At 36.1% G+C, this 13,487-nt stretch overlaps 1 protein-coding gene across 6 annotated transcripts in view; it reads left to right on the top strand.

The window, feature by feature from the left end:
• ATP8A1 (ATPase phospholipid transporting 8A1) overlaps positions 1 to 13,487 on the top strand; it is a 235,562-nt gene that overhangs the window by 81,466 nt on the left and 140,609 nt on the right. For 4 of the 6 annotated variants that reach the window (XM_067735834.1, XM_067735835.1, XM_067735840.1 and 1 more), the window contains 4 exons: positions 652 to 779; positions 2,968 to 3,045; positions 3,991 to 4,079; positions 9,110 to 9,154. In XM_067735834.1, coding sequence (XP_067591935.1) covers positions 652 to 779; positions 2,968 to 3,045; positions 3,991 to 4,079; positions 9,110 to 9,154 — 340 coding nt within the window. The remainder of the gene's footprint in view (positions 1 to 651; positions 780 to 2,967; positions 3,046 to 3,990; positions 4,080 to 9,109; positions 9,155 to 13,487) is intronic. The other 2 variants (XM_067735836.1, XM_067735838.1) reach the window with 1 other exon arrangement.

The following is a 13,487-nucleotide window of genomic DNA, read 5'->3' as shown; positions in this document are numbered from 1 at the left end:
TTGTTTTAGCTACCTGGGTTGGTTTTGCTGCAGTTGTTTGTTTGCTTTTAAGACATCCTTCACACTGGAAATGCTTTTCAAAAATTCATGTGAGGGCTTCCCTGGTGGCGCAGTGGTTGAGAGTCCGCCTGCCGATGCAGGGGACACGGATTCGTGCCCCGGTCCGGGAGGATCCCACATGCCGCGGAGCGGCTGAGCCCGTGAGCCATGGCCACTGAGCCTGCGCGTCCGGAGCCTGTGCTCTGCAACGGGAGAGGCCACGGCAGTGAGAGGCCCGCGTACCGCAAAAAAAAAAAAAAAAAACAAAACAATTCATGTGAAAGTGATTCTACCTGGTTGAGATTCTACCTCAGTCCTATCCCTAATATCTCTAAACTTCATGTTTGGAATGGGTTTGAAATACGTGGTAGTACTTTCTCTTTTTAGTACCATTATGCAATCCTTAAAAGGGTTCACAACATCTTGAACACAAATAATGCCATTCTATCTTGAAGACTGTGTTTGAGAATAAGAACATGTTATCAGCACAGTGTTCCTCCCACACTTTTAGATATACTATATAATACAGAAAATTCTTGTTATGCTAAAATTCTGGTTAATGCAAATAAAATACAAAACTGTAAATGACTTTTTTCCTACCTCCCCCAACAGATGGTGGTGCTAATAATTTTGGACTGAATTTCTTGACCTTCATCATCCTTTTCAATAATCTCATTCCTATCAGCTTGTTGGTTACATTAGAAGTGGTGAAATTTACCCAGGCATACTTCATAAATTGGGTAAATATGAATTATTATTGTTTTTTATTACATGAAACGTACATTTTGTCCTTTTTCCTGATAGCGTCTTTTGATCTTTCAGGAAAAAAATCTTAATTATGCCTTACTTTTTTTTGACTATAAGACAACATTTCAAAATATTTTTGAGCCTAATATAATATAATAATAATAAATTCATTTGACATGTGAAAATCGTACCAAAGTCTCTCATCTCAGAATCACACAAATTTACAGACCAGACACGCTGGGGAAAATAGGTCTGTAGTTGAGGAGACCTATTTTTTGGTTACATAGTGGTCTTGGGGAAAACGAGAATCATAGGGTTTAGAGTTAAAATAATGGATTTTAGTTCTAATTACTAGCTGTGTGAACTTTGCCAGCCACTTGACTTTTTTGAGACTTATCTTCTTGGCCAATCACACGGGCATAAATAAAACATGCTTTACCTGCATCTCACAGCGGTTATATAGATCAAAGGACGCTTGCGACATAGCAAACAACTTCATAAACAGTTGAGCACTATAGAAATAATACCGTATTTGCTACTTGTAGCAACCAGGCTTTCTATCATGTTTTATAAATCTTTGTAGTTTATTTTTCCACACTGTAAACAATTTTAGCTGGGCTTGAATTTTTATTTTTAATTTTCTCAATTTTTTTTAATCTTAGAAAAGTGTACTAGACATCTGTTTCCTAAATGTTTTGTTTATAAAATTTTACTCTCCGTCAATTAAATTTCAGTAATTTTTACCAAAGTTCAAAGTAATGAATTTATGTAAATTAAGTCTTTAAACCTAATCTGCCAGAAAGTTTAATTTTCTCTTTTATTTTGATTTTTATATTATCTTTTGATTTTTTAAAATCACTTGAAAGTCTTTCAATATGAACAATATTAGGGTTTTTAAAAATATGCTACTTTCGCAACTGTTCATTATCTTTCCATAGTAAGGGACCCACTTCAACCCTTAATCTCTAAATTCATTGCTGAAAGATCAGTATAATTTAGAAATCTGAAATGAGTTGCAGGCATAGATAATTTCATGCAGGAGATTTGTTGCTTAAAAAGTGGTGTAATAAAATTTGTATAAGTACAATTAAAGCTTATTGAAGGTTTTCCACTTACAGAAATAATAAGGTAGCTCATTATGAAAATCAAATAACTAGTCAATCACTTTATTTTTTATTTGGATTTTCAAAAGTAATATTTGCTTCAAATAATTATATAATTTTAGTATTGGATGAACCCAGCAGGCTTATGCTTTTCAACTGCCTTTCTAATATGCAGAGATTTTCCAACATTCCTGACAGGTCTTCCCTTACCAGGCAGTTTCTTCCTTGTGTGGAAATGAGATTAGTAACTGCCTTCCTTTTCTTCTAGTTCTTCCCAATAGATCTTTTATGAACATGTCTAATCTTGTTTCCAAATGACAGCCTTGCAAAATATTTGAACTTGGCTATCATGCCTATTCTTCTGTCATCCCCGCCCCCTGACTAAGTATCCTCCATCTCCTTCCGTTCTTCATTTGACATGATTTCCAACTTAATCCCTATTGCAATTGCTACTGCCTAAACATTGCCCATTTGTTTACTATCCCTCTTAAAACAAGGTACCTGTTCCAGAACCGATATTGATCAGTCTGAAATACAGATGTAGGAGAGATCAGATCTGGCCTTTTCATTTGACATGTGAAAATCAGTAAACCCTGGCTTGTCCGTAAAATGTTCTTTACTTTCAAGTATATACAGTGTAAGAAACTTGACCAAGAAGTACAAGATGGAATCCCTTAAGTAATTTTTCCAGGGATTTAAAGTCTAAATTATTTGAGCAATGTTTCGTTGCTGTTATTCTGGCTCACGTAAAGCATTGTGCCAGACACAGTAGGAAGCACTTCACATGCATTATCTTATTTAATCCTTATATTGTAGTAGGTCACATACCTAGGAAATGGTGGAATGATAGTAAACCAGGATTGCCTGCTTCCAGAGACATGCTCTACCTACCATACTGTTCTGCCCTTACTGTGAAATATGGTATTCTGTATTGAGTATTTTTTAGGAAATCAACTGAAATGGTTAGTGATGACAAGAGATGAGAGTGTTACATACATTGCTCACCAGTTAAATAAAATTGTACTAGACCTCTTATTATGAGTTGTATTCAAGGATTTCTTTCTTCTTTTTAAAAAAGGATCTTGACATGCACTATGAACCCACAGACACTGCTGCTATGGCTCGAACATCTAATCTGAATGAGGAACTTGGCCAGGTAAACTAAATTTCTTATTGATATTTTGAATTGGAGTCAGATTTGGTGTAATTTCTGCCATATGCGGCAACTTCAGATGAATTGACAGCTCCTAATTTTCCATTTTTTGAATGATTGGCATAAATACATGTTAGTACCTAACTTTCAATTTTCATTTTTAGTGAAAGAAGATTATTTAATGCATATTCTGTTCTCAGGATAAGATATTACACAGAAAGATGTCCTTCAGTATATAATCTGATTAGTATGTAAAGTATTGAGTGCTTTTGAGTTATAAACTCCCAGTATTAAAATTGTGTATAGTTTTTGACCAGAAAGGAAGGAAAAGTTAGTTTATCAATGAAGTTGTATAAGTCAAGCAGGAATTTGAGATTTATAGTTCATACTATATTCACATATATGTGTATATTTGTAATTCATTTATACGTATTAGTTAAGAAAGGATTCTTCTTTTTTTGTACCATTGCCATTTGCTAACTCCTACTCTTCAAATAGCATTTAAGCCAGAATTATCCTTTTTCTTACCAATTCAGATGTTGTATGAAGTTCATTTTAATTGCAACCCATCGCCAATCCCATAATTGTTTGTTATGTTGAGAAATGCCGATGTTTTAGTGCTCTATACATGTTAAGTAGCTATAGAGGCACTTACTAGTGGAAATTCAGACCATATTAAGCATACTAAGACAGATTTCTATATGACTGTAGTTTTTCTGCTAGCTTGAGAGACTAGCTTTCATATATGATTCATTGCTAAAATACGAAAAGAAATAGTTGAAAATATTCCTTAATGATGTGCAGAAAGTAGTCAGTTAATAGCATTCATTGTGTCCTTACAATGTAACAAAATTGATAGAAAGAATAATGTAAGGCTTTTTCCCTTCATTAAAAACTGGCTTAAAAAGACCTCTGAAATTTTAATGAGAACTTTTAAACTTTTTTTAGGTAAAATACATATTTTCTGACAAAACTGGTACTTTGACGTGCAATGTAATGCAGTTTAAGAAGTGCACCATAGCTGGAGTTGCTTATGGGTGAGTTTTTTCCCTTTAATTAGAGTATGATATACAGATTTAATTAATGCTAACATTTTGGTATAATTTGGGGAGTTCTTATTAGGGGAGTTTTTTTAATCTAGAAGGCAGCTATTTTAATTTTAGCATGCATGTACGTTTTGTGTTTTATAGTTTGGTATTGTTTTTCATTTGGAATTACCTATGAGGCAGGGGCTCTGCCCAATAATATTTCAGTGTTTAGAGCTGCTGAAGGTCTCTATCTGGCTCTGGTAATAAGGTACAAATACACTTCCCTCTCCGATGTCGTGAAGTCAGAGGACAGTCTGCATGTGTTAAAACATTCATTCTATCCTTGGGAAGTTTTCAAGTTAAAATATTGTTGTTTCTCTGATAGTTAGCCCTTTGATTTCTTTTATCATCTCTCCTCTTTGCAGTCACAGAGCAATCTAAATTTCTCATGACGGTAAGGAGGTAGGGATACAAAACTCTTAAATCCGGGAGATAATAAATATCATCAAATACTCTTATCAGGCTCCTTTAGAATGTGCTTGTTGAGCACCCATTTTTTTCTTACTTCCAGGTATTCTTGCCTAAACTGCTCAAAAGCCTTCTTTTTGAAACACTTTATAGGGTAATGTGAGAAAATTAATTTCTACATTTCCTAAAAAGGCATGCTCAAAAGATGAAATATCATCCTGGCTGACTGACCTTGGCCTACTATCAGGTTTTCCATCTATCTTTATCTACAAGTAAGACTGGTAAATGTTGGTATCTTAACCATGCAAGCAAGGGCACTTGCTTTTGGGTTTTCTGGCTTGTGCCCACCCCTTCCCCACTCATACTCTGTCTCTAAGCAGTAAGCCAGTATAAAAATAGGGTATTGAATTATGAAAATGCCTTTATTTAAAACCAAATAAGTGACCACTTGGTAAAAAATTCTAAAAGCATGTGATTACTCCCATATGCAGGGTCTACAAAGAGAAATAGATGGAGACAGATGTTCTTTGGGTCAGTAGAGAGTATGACTAAAATTGACTTCAAACTATGTGGATAAATGAAGCTAAAAAGGCATTGATGTAATGGCTTTTTTACGCTGTAAGGGCAGGCCGCTAACTTAAGAAGCCTATTTACTATTTCCAGGGCTGAATGCCATTTTGCATCTTCCCTTTTTTATCTGAAGATCTCCCAGTTCCCTTAGACAAAAGAGGCCTTCTTCTCTCCTCCCCCCAGTTGTTACAGGCCTCTTCGTTTTGCTGCCGGGGCAGGAGAGGTTCAACCATAATCTTTGACATTTTGCATTTATATGTTCGACCCACAGTTATCCCAGCTGAGAGAAGGAAAGGCCTACTGTGATTCTAGAGTTTGTTGTATTATACTTGCTAACAGATTTATGGTGATGTTTGTTTTTACACAAATTCTGCATTCATTCATAAATATTACTTTTAGAGGGTTCTGTTTGGTAATTGACATCCTTTTTTCATTTGTCAAATGTCCAGTTGAATAAGCAAGTTCTTCAAATTAGTAATTATTGATTGTGAACTTATCAGAACAGAAAACTAGGATGATATCTAGGTGTTCTTTTCTTTTGCATTTTATAAGATTTTTTTCTTACTCTTGGAACAAGTCCTTAAACACTTTCAAGCAGTAGTTGTAAAGAATAACTACCGTAAAAGAATATTGTTCTTCCTGTATCTGTTGGTGATATGGTCATTAACAATTATGTATTATGTATTATGATAGGGTGGGTTTGAGACTGGCAAATGTTAAAGTAGTATTCAGAGTTGAATATTGTCATCATTTAGATTAAGTTTGCACCGAAACAAATTTCCTCTCCTGGGAAAATCACATCTCTTAACACTGATGTGCAGTTGTAAGACATGAGTCATAGTCCTAGCTTTGTCATTAATTCACCATGTGACCCTAGACAATTCTTTTCAAATATTCCAAACACTTTAAAATGAGGGTGGTGAGACCAGATGGTCTCCAAGATTCTTTTTCAGGTATAAAATTCTAACATGTTTAGAAATTTAAAAATAGGAATTCCTTTATTTGCAATTTTTAACTGTGAAAACAGAAATACGTTTCTTCTTTGGATAATGTGTCATGTTTTCAAGAATACCAAGAGCCTTGTTGTGAGTGAAGCCAGTTGTTAAACTACTTCCAGTAAGTTGTGTATGTGCTCTTAGGATCCTTAACCCCGACCGAGTTTTTATCAACATCCCCTCCCCTAAACATTCCCAATGGACAACTGGAATGTCAGCATTGTAGAGAGTTGTTGATATATGAAAGCTTTGGAGAAACGGTGAGACATCAGACTACTCAGGTGGTTACAGTAGGAGAGACGTGTGGCTGTTACTTAATTCCGCCAAACTCCACAGGAAAAAGTGATGACTGAAAACTTACCTTTCTGTTGGCATTTCCTCTGGGCACTCTTTGGTTATAGGAACCATAACATGGTTATACTGTGCAGCCTGCCCTGTAGGAGTGTTTAACACTTGTTTAACATGGGGAGATATTACATGCGTACACTTCCAGCTCCAGCAGAAGAAAGTATGGTGGTTATCTCCTCAGAGTACAGCAAAACAAAGGAAAATAACAGAAACTTTCATGTATTAACAAATGCCTTTGGGGTAATGATTTCAGAGCTGATGCTTCTTAAGCATTTTTTAAGAAAATAAAGCTTCCTTTTACCCGATAGAGTCAAAGATGATTTCTGTTGGCTTTTAGCAGTCTGAAGGGCAAGACTTGAAGCCTCTTGACAGTACAGTCTTTGCCTAGTTCAGTGTATTCCATAGGCTTGTAGGAAGAAAATATTTAACACGTAAAACAATGCTCCAAAATTTAGTCTTAGTAAGTTTTCTCTCATTTCATATAACCTTGGCCCTAAATTGGATTCATGATGGGCAATAACATTAGATTTGTACATATTTAGCAATGATGATTATTTTGTAGAGATCAACTTTGTCAGAAATGCCACCATGCTTAAACTTATTAGAATGTTTCATTAGATTTTTTTCAGTTAAATGTAAATAGTGATGTCATATTTGTAATTTAACTTATTACAAACTAGAAATTCTGCTGTTAAACATTTATTAAGGCATCATTTCAGCAAATTGCCTCCTATAGGGAATAATTCCGTTTTATCACAGTTACTTGAATGCCAGAAAAGGTAAGGAGGCTTTTATGTTTAGTGGCTAGAATTTGCAATACAGTGACTGTTCTAGACTACAATCCTAAGTACTATCTTTGTTGATGATTTAGATCTTACTATTAGAATGAGCTGATGAACTGAGTACAATCTCTAAGGTTAAAAAAAAAAGATTCTGTGAAGCAAACTAAACAATATTTTTTGTATGGGCAAGTCATTTTAATCAGTATTAAAAACATTTCATTGACATTTTCCCTTTAAGTAAAAACCAAATGTTCCTAAAAGCAATCTTTATTTATGTATGAAAACAGTATGTGAGTAGTTTCATTTCACAATATTTTGTTTAGCAATGTTTACTGAAAGAATCAGCAACTTCTTTAACACTGAGAGGAGGTTCACCATGAGAAACCTCACAATTATCAAAATAGTCCCAAGGTCTATATTATAACCAATAAATGTATCTTACTGCTCACCATGACTGGTGGGTAAAGTTGGGTAAACACCGTTTGTTCATTCACATGCCTCAACAAAGTGCTTTAGATGTATGTAGCACTTTGTTAGCTGATGGAGATTTAATGATCAGCAAAAGTTGACATGGCTTCTGCCCTCCTAAAGTTTATAGTCTAATTGGAGGTTAATGGATATAGTTAAGAAATCATACAGACAAATATAAAATCATAGCACAGTACAAAGGTCTGTGTAAGCCTGTGATTGGGAGTGAAGGAGGAGGGTGATCTAATCAGGGAGATCAGGGACTGTGATGCTTAAGGCTGCGATCAAGAATGAGTTGGCTTAAGTAAAGAACTTACCAAGCAGATATAACAGCACTGACCCACAAAGGCAAATAACCAGACAGCACATACACACCAGAGCCACTGGAGCAATGATCTTGGGGAAACTCATGCAGACAGAATAAGTAACAGGTATGTGGGTCGCCTGCTGCTCACCTCATCACATTCTGAATAGCTCTCGGCATCTGCCAGGGCTGGACCACACCCAGGGAGAGCGACCCTAAGCCTTGAGCTCTGAGGCTTTTCAAAAGCTGCCTGAGTTGAGAAGTACAAGCCCCTCTCCAGGTATGAGATCCAGGGCTGCTGTACAACAGCAGTGCGACATGGCAGAACTTGACACAGTGTTTTTGCTTGGTCCCCTTTAGTTATAGCAATGCAGTTGATTTTTACTTTAATATAACTCTTTAAAGAACCATCCTCTCGGGCTTCCCTGGTGGCACAGTGGTTGAGAGTTCGCCTGCCGATGCAGGGGACGTGGGTTCGTGCCCCGGTCTGGGAAGATCCCACATGCCGCGGAGCGGCTGGGCCCGTGAGCCATGGCCGCTGGGCCTGCGCGTCCGGAGCCTGTGCTCCACAGCGGGAGAGGCCACAGCAGTGAGAGGCCCACGTACCGCAAAAAAAAAAAAAAAAAAAAAAAAAAGAACCATCCCCTCATGGTAGTCAGATTTACTTCTGAAATGTTTTCAATACTTGGCAGATTTTATCAGTGTGATAGTTTGTGTTCTTAGGTATTAACATGTTTGTTTCATTAAACCATTTATTCTGATTATGCAATATGTGATTAATTTTCCATTGGCTTTAGCATATATTTAAACTATTAAGTTCAATATTTCCTACTGAATACTGAATTCTCTGCATAAAATCAAGAAATTTCATGGTGAAGGAGCAAGTTGACTATCCAGTTAAAGAATAACTTTGTCAATCTGCTTAGTTACCATAAATCATACTTACTGTACTAACTGCCATTCTTTCAAAATTAACTAAAAGTTTATTTTCTTAAGTTTTTCAAGATCTGTCTCTCAGTACTTCCCTTATTCATGCTTTTATGTTTCCAGCCTTTCTGTGATTGTTTTGTCCTTTCTTTCTGTCCCTCCTCTTGCTTTCTGAAGCCATGTCCCTGAACCTGAGGATTATGGCTGCTCTCCTGATGAATGGTAAGCTGCATGGACCTTTCTGTCTCATAGATCCCCTTAAAAGGTTTGCATTTTATTGTTTTGTTAGACACATTTCACTACTTTTGAAAAAATTACTGACCAGGCAGGGTGACAACGTTGTAAAGTATTCCTTAAAATCTGTTGAATATCCCTGATTTCCTATCAAATAACCTTTAGTCATTTTATAAACATTTCTTTCAAAGTTTAGGCTTGCTAGAGTTTTATAGAGCTATGTATCTGTAATAAAATATGTGATGATCAACTCAGAGTCCCTGGGCTGTGGACTACTACCTAAGGTTCAGCTACAGCTCGAGAAATTTTCTTTTTCTTTTTAGCTCAGCACTGCCACCTTCTGCCACTATTTACATACTCTACAGAGCTACAAAAAGCTGCTACTGAAACACACCCACAGAGTGGAAAATTTCCTTTACATTTATATTTGTTAATTTCCTAAAGCTGTTTAGAGGCTGGAAAATAAACATTTTAAAAATTAAATGTCTGGAACAAATGTTGGAAAACCATGCTGCCAAGGACTAGAGTTAACTGGAACAGACTTACTTTTAGAATTGTTAAATACAGCATTTTATAGGGTTAATTTCAGTATGTATTGGGGTTTTTTTGTCTTACCTTAAAATCCCCCCATGGATTTACATTTTTACTTAGAATGGTATAAGTTTATTTTGATAATTCATCATGATTTGGTGGCAAGTGAAATTTTAGAAAACAGGTTCCTTTAATGCTGGTAACTCCAGAAAACATGGCTTTATATGTGGTTACATTTCTGTTTTCAGATTACACATGTATTTTATGATTAAGCCATATTTTTCAACTTGGATTTTATTTCAGTAAAGTGGAAATTTAGTAACAATTTGCAGTAAACCTCATACTACCTAGGGTTAATGACAGAGGCAGCTGTTTGGTTCATGTGATAACTGATGAATCATTATATTTAAGCTCACTGCTTGGAGTATCATACATTTTGACACCTACCCACAACCAAATAATTTTTAGTGTTTTTTAAATGTGCCAAAGCATCTTACTGTTGGTGGGTAACTCAAGTTTAATGATGTAGATATTCCCTTTTATTTAATCTTTTGAGAACGTAGTTAAAATTTTGACTATATCTTGTTGCTTTTCTGTAGAATTAACATAATTCTATTCATTTTGAACACGGTTCATGAGTGTAGGATTAATATATGTTTTTCTAAGGTAACTCACATATTAAGAGAAGGAAATTACCTTCATCATATTTTTCTTAAGATTGGATGGAAATGTTAAAAATTGTTGTTTATTCAGGTCATTTAAAATATCCTACTTTCAATAGAGGTTGTTTCATGATTTTATCACTATTGGAAAGAGAAGATGTTATTTTATCTGTTTAACAAGTTCTTTTTGTAAAACACCCTTTTGGGAAATTTGATATTCTAAACTAGGTAACTCCAAATTAAAAAATGCCAGCTTTTTCATAAATTTTTGTACCATTCCACTTGCAGTTACATATAAACTTAGATATTAATGATACTTTTTTAAAATAAAAGGGAAGGCTTTTGCCAACTTTCTAACAAAGTAAGCTTTATTTTAAATATATACTTGGATTCCTGATCTATCCAGTAGTTACCTGTAGGCAGCAAAGATGAAGGAATAGATACTACTTGAACTTTAGTTGTGTCCTTGGTCCTATACAGTTGTCAAGGATACAGACTTAGGATTTTGACTACCGAAGTTCACATCCTGATCCTACTGGTGCCCTTGAACCAATTACCAAACCTCTATGCCTGTGATTCCTCATCTGGTAGAATGTGGACATCATACGGAGGCTGTGAAGATTAAGAGAATTACGTTTTTAAAGTGCTTAGAATAGTGTCTGGACATAGTAAGCGCACAGAAAGTGTTAGCTCTGGTGTCTCTCGCTCAATCTTCAAGACATATTTGAGGAGTTAAAATTGACATGACCATTCTAAAGTTGGTGAAATTTAGGCAAAGAAGCTAATAAGTAACTTGCCCCAAAGTATACAACCAGTAAACATGGGAGAAAGAATTAAAACCTCTCTCAGCCTGGTTATGAAGTACGTGCTGGTTATATTACATCCGACAGGCTTCAAAAATATCTGCTTTTTGCAATCTACAGATTCAATGCAATCCCTATCAAACTACCACTGGCATTTTTCACAGAACTAGAACAAAAACTTTCACAATTTGTATGGAAACACAAAAGACCCCGAATAGCCAAAGCAATCTTGAGAACGAAAGAAGGAACTGGAGGAATCAGGCTCCCTGACTTCAGACTATACTACAAAGCTACAGTCATCAAGACGGTATGGTACTGGCACAAAAACAGAAAGATAGATCAATGGAACAGGATAGAAAGCCCAGAGATAAACCCATGCACATATGGACACCTTATCTTTGATAAAGGTGGCAGTAATGTACAATGGAGAAAGGACAGCCTCTTCAATAAGTGGTGCTGGGAAAACTGGACAGGTACATGTAAAAGTATGAGATTAGATCACTCCCTAACACCATACACAAAAATAAGCTCAAAATGGATTAAAGACCTAAATGTAAGGCCAGAAACTATCAAACTCTTAGAGGAAAACATAGGCAGAACACTCTATGACATAAATCAAAGCAAGATCCTTTCTGACCCACCTCCTAGAGTAATGGAAATAAAAACAAAAATAAACAAATGGGACCTAATGAAACTTCAAAGCTTTTGCACAGCAAAGGAAACCGTAAACAAGACCAAAAGACAACCCTCAGAATGGGAGAAAATATTTGCAAATGAAGCAACCGACAAAGGATTAATCTCCAAAATTTACAAGCAGCTCATGCAGCTCAATAACAAGAAAACAAACAACCCAATCCAAAAATGGGCAGAAGACCTAAATAGACATTTCTCCAAAGAAGATATACAGACTGCCAACAAACACATGAAAGAATGCTCAACATCATTAATCATTAGAGAAATGCAAATCAAAACTACAATGAGATATCATCTCACACCAGTCAGAATGGCCATCATCAAAAAATCTAGAAACAATAAATGCTGGAGAGGGTGTGGAGAAAAGGGAACACTCTTGCACTGCTGGTGGGAATGTGAATTGGTTCAGCCACTATGGAGAACAGTATGGAGGTTCCTTAAAAAACTACAAATAGAACTACCATATGACCCAGCAATCCCACTACTGGGCATATACCCTGAGAAAACCAAAATTCAAAAAGAGTCATGTACCAAAATGTTCATTGCAGCTCTATTTACAATAGCCCGGAGATGGAAACAACCTAAGTGCCCGTCATTGGATGAATGGATAAAGAAGATGTGGCACATATATACAATGGAATATTACTCAGCCATAAAAAGAAACGAAATTGAGCTATTTGTAATGAGGTGGATAGACCTAGAGTCTGTCATACAGAGTGAAGTAAGTCAGAAAGAAAAAGACAAATACCGTATGCTAACACATATATATGGAATTTAAGAAAAAAATGTCATGAAGAACCTAGGGGTAAAGCAGGAATAAAGACGCAGACCTCTTAGAGAACGGACTTGAGGTTATGGGGAGGGGGAAGGGTGAGCTGTGACAGGGCGAGAGAGAGTCATGGGCATATACACACTAACAAACGCAGTAAGGTAGATAGCTAGTGGGAAGCAGCCGCATGGCACAGGGATATTGGCTCGGTGCTTAGTGACAGCCTGGAGGGGTGGGATGGGGAGGGTGGGAGGGAGGGAGACGCAACAGGGAAGACATATGGGAACATATGTTTATGTATGACTGATTCACTTTGTTATAAAGCAGAAACTAACACACCATTGTAAAGCAATTATACCCCAATAAAGATGTTAAAAAAAAAAAAAAATCTGCTTTTAGAGCAAAAGATATCCTTACTATTTGTTATTTTATTTTTTCTTTCTTTCTTGTTTTGTTAAGGTAGCAAGAGCAAGTAAAGTTTAACTGACCGACTTGAGAAAAGTTAGCATGGGGGGACACAACTTTGCACAGTCCTAAATCTGGCATCTGCCTAATCTGATACACTTGGTTTCGTGTTGCCAGTGAAACCAAGATTGAAAGTGTTATCCTGGTTGAATCCTACGCTCCAGGTACCTGGCCATATCTTCATGCTGCTCGTCTTCAGGGATAAACTGGAGAGTGTAGCTGACTATATTAATCCAAAATTTGAAAGTTTATTTTTGTCTGACAGTCAGCAGCTTCCCCTTTCAATGTGAAGTTCATTGATTCCACATATAAAACCTGAGGCCTGTACTATATATTTTACTACCCTACGTGAACCATATTTGCCACAAAAATACCAAGTTAAAAAACACATAACAGGG

Source organism: Pseudorca crassidens, chromosome 4 (genome assembly GCF_039906515.1).
Source record: "Pseudorca crassidens isolate mPseCra1 chromosome 4, mPseCra1.hap1, whole genome shotgun sequence".
NCBI lineage: Eukaryota > Metazoa > Chordata > Mammalia > Artiodactyla > Delphinidae > Pseudorca > Pseudorca crassidens.
This window is presented reverse-complemented; position numbering and strand designations above follow the sequence as displayed.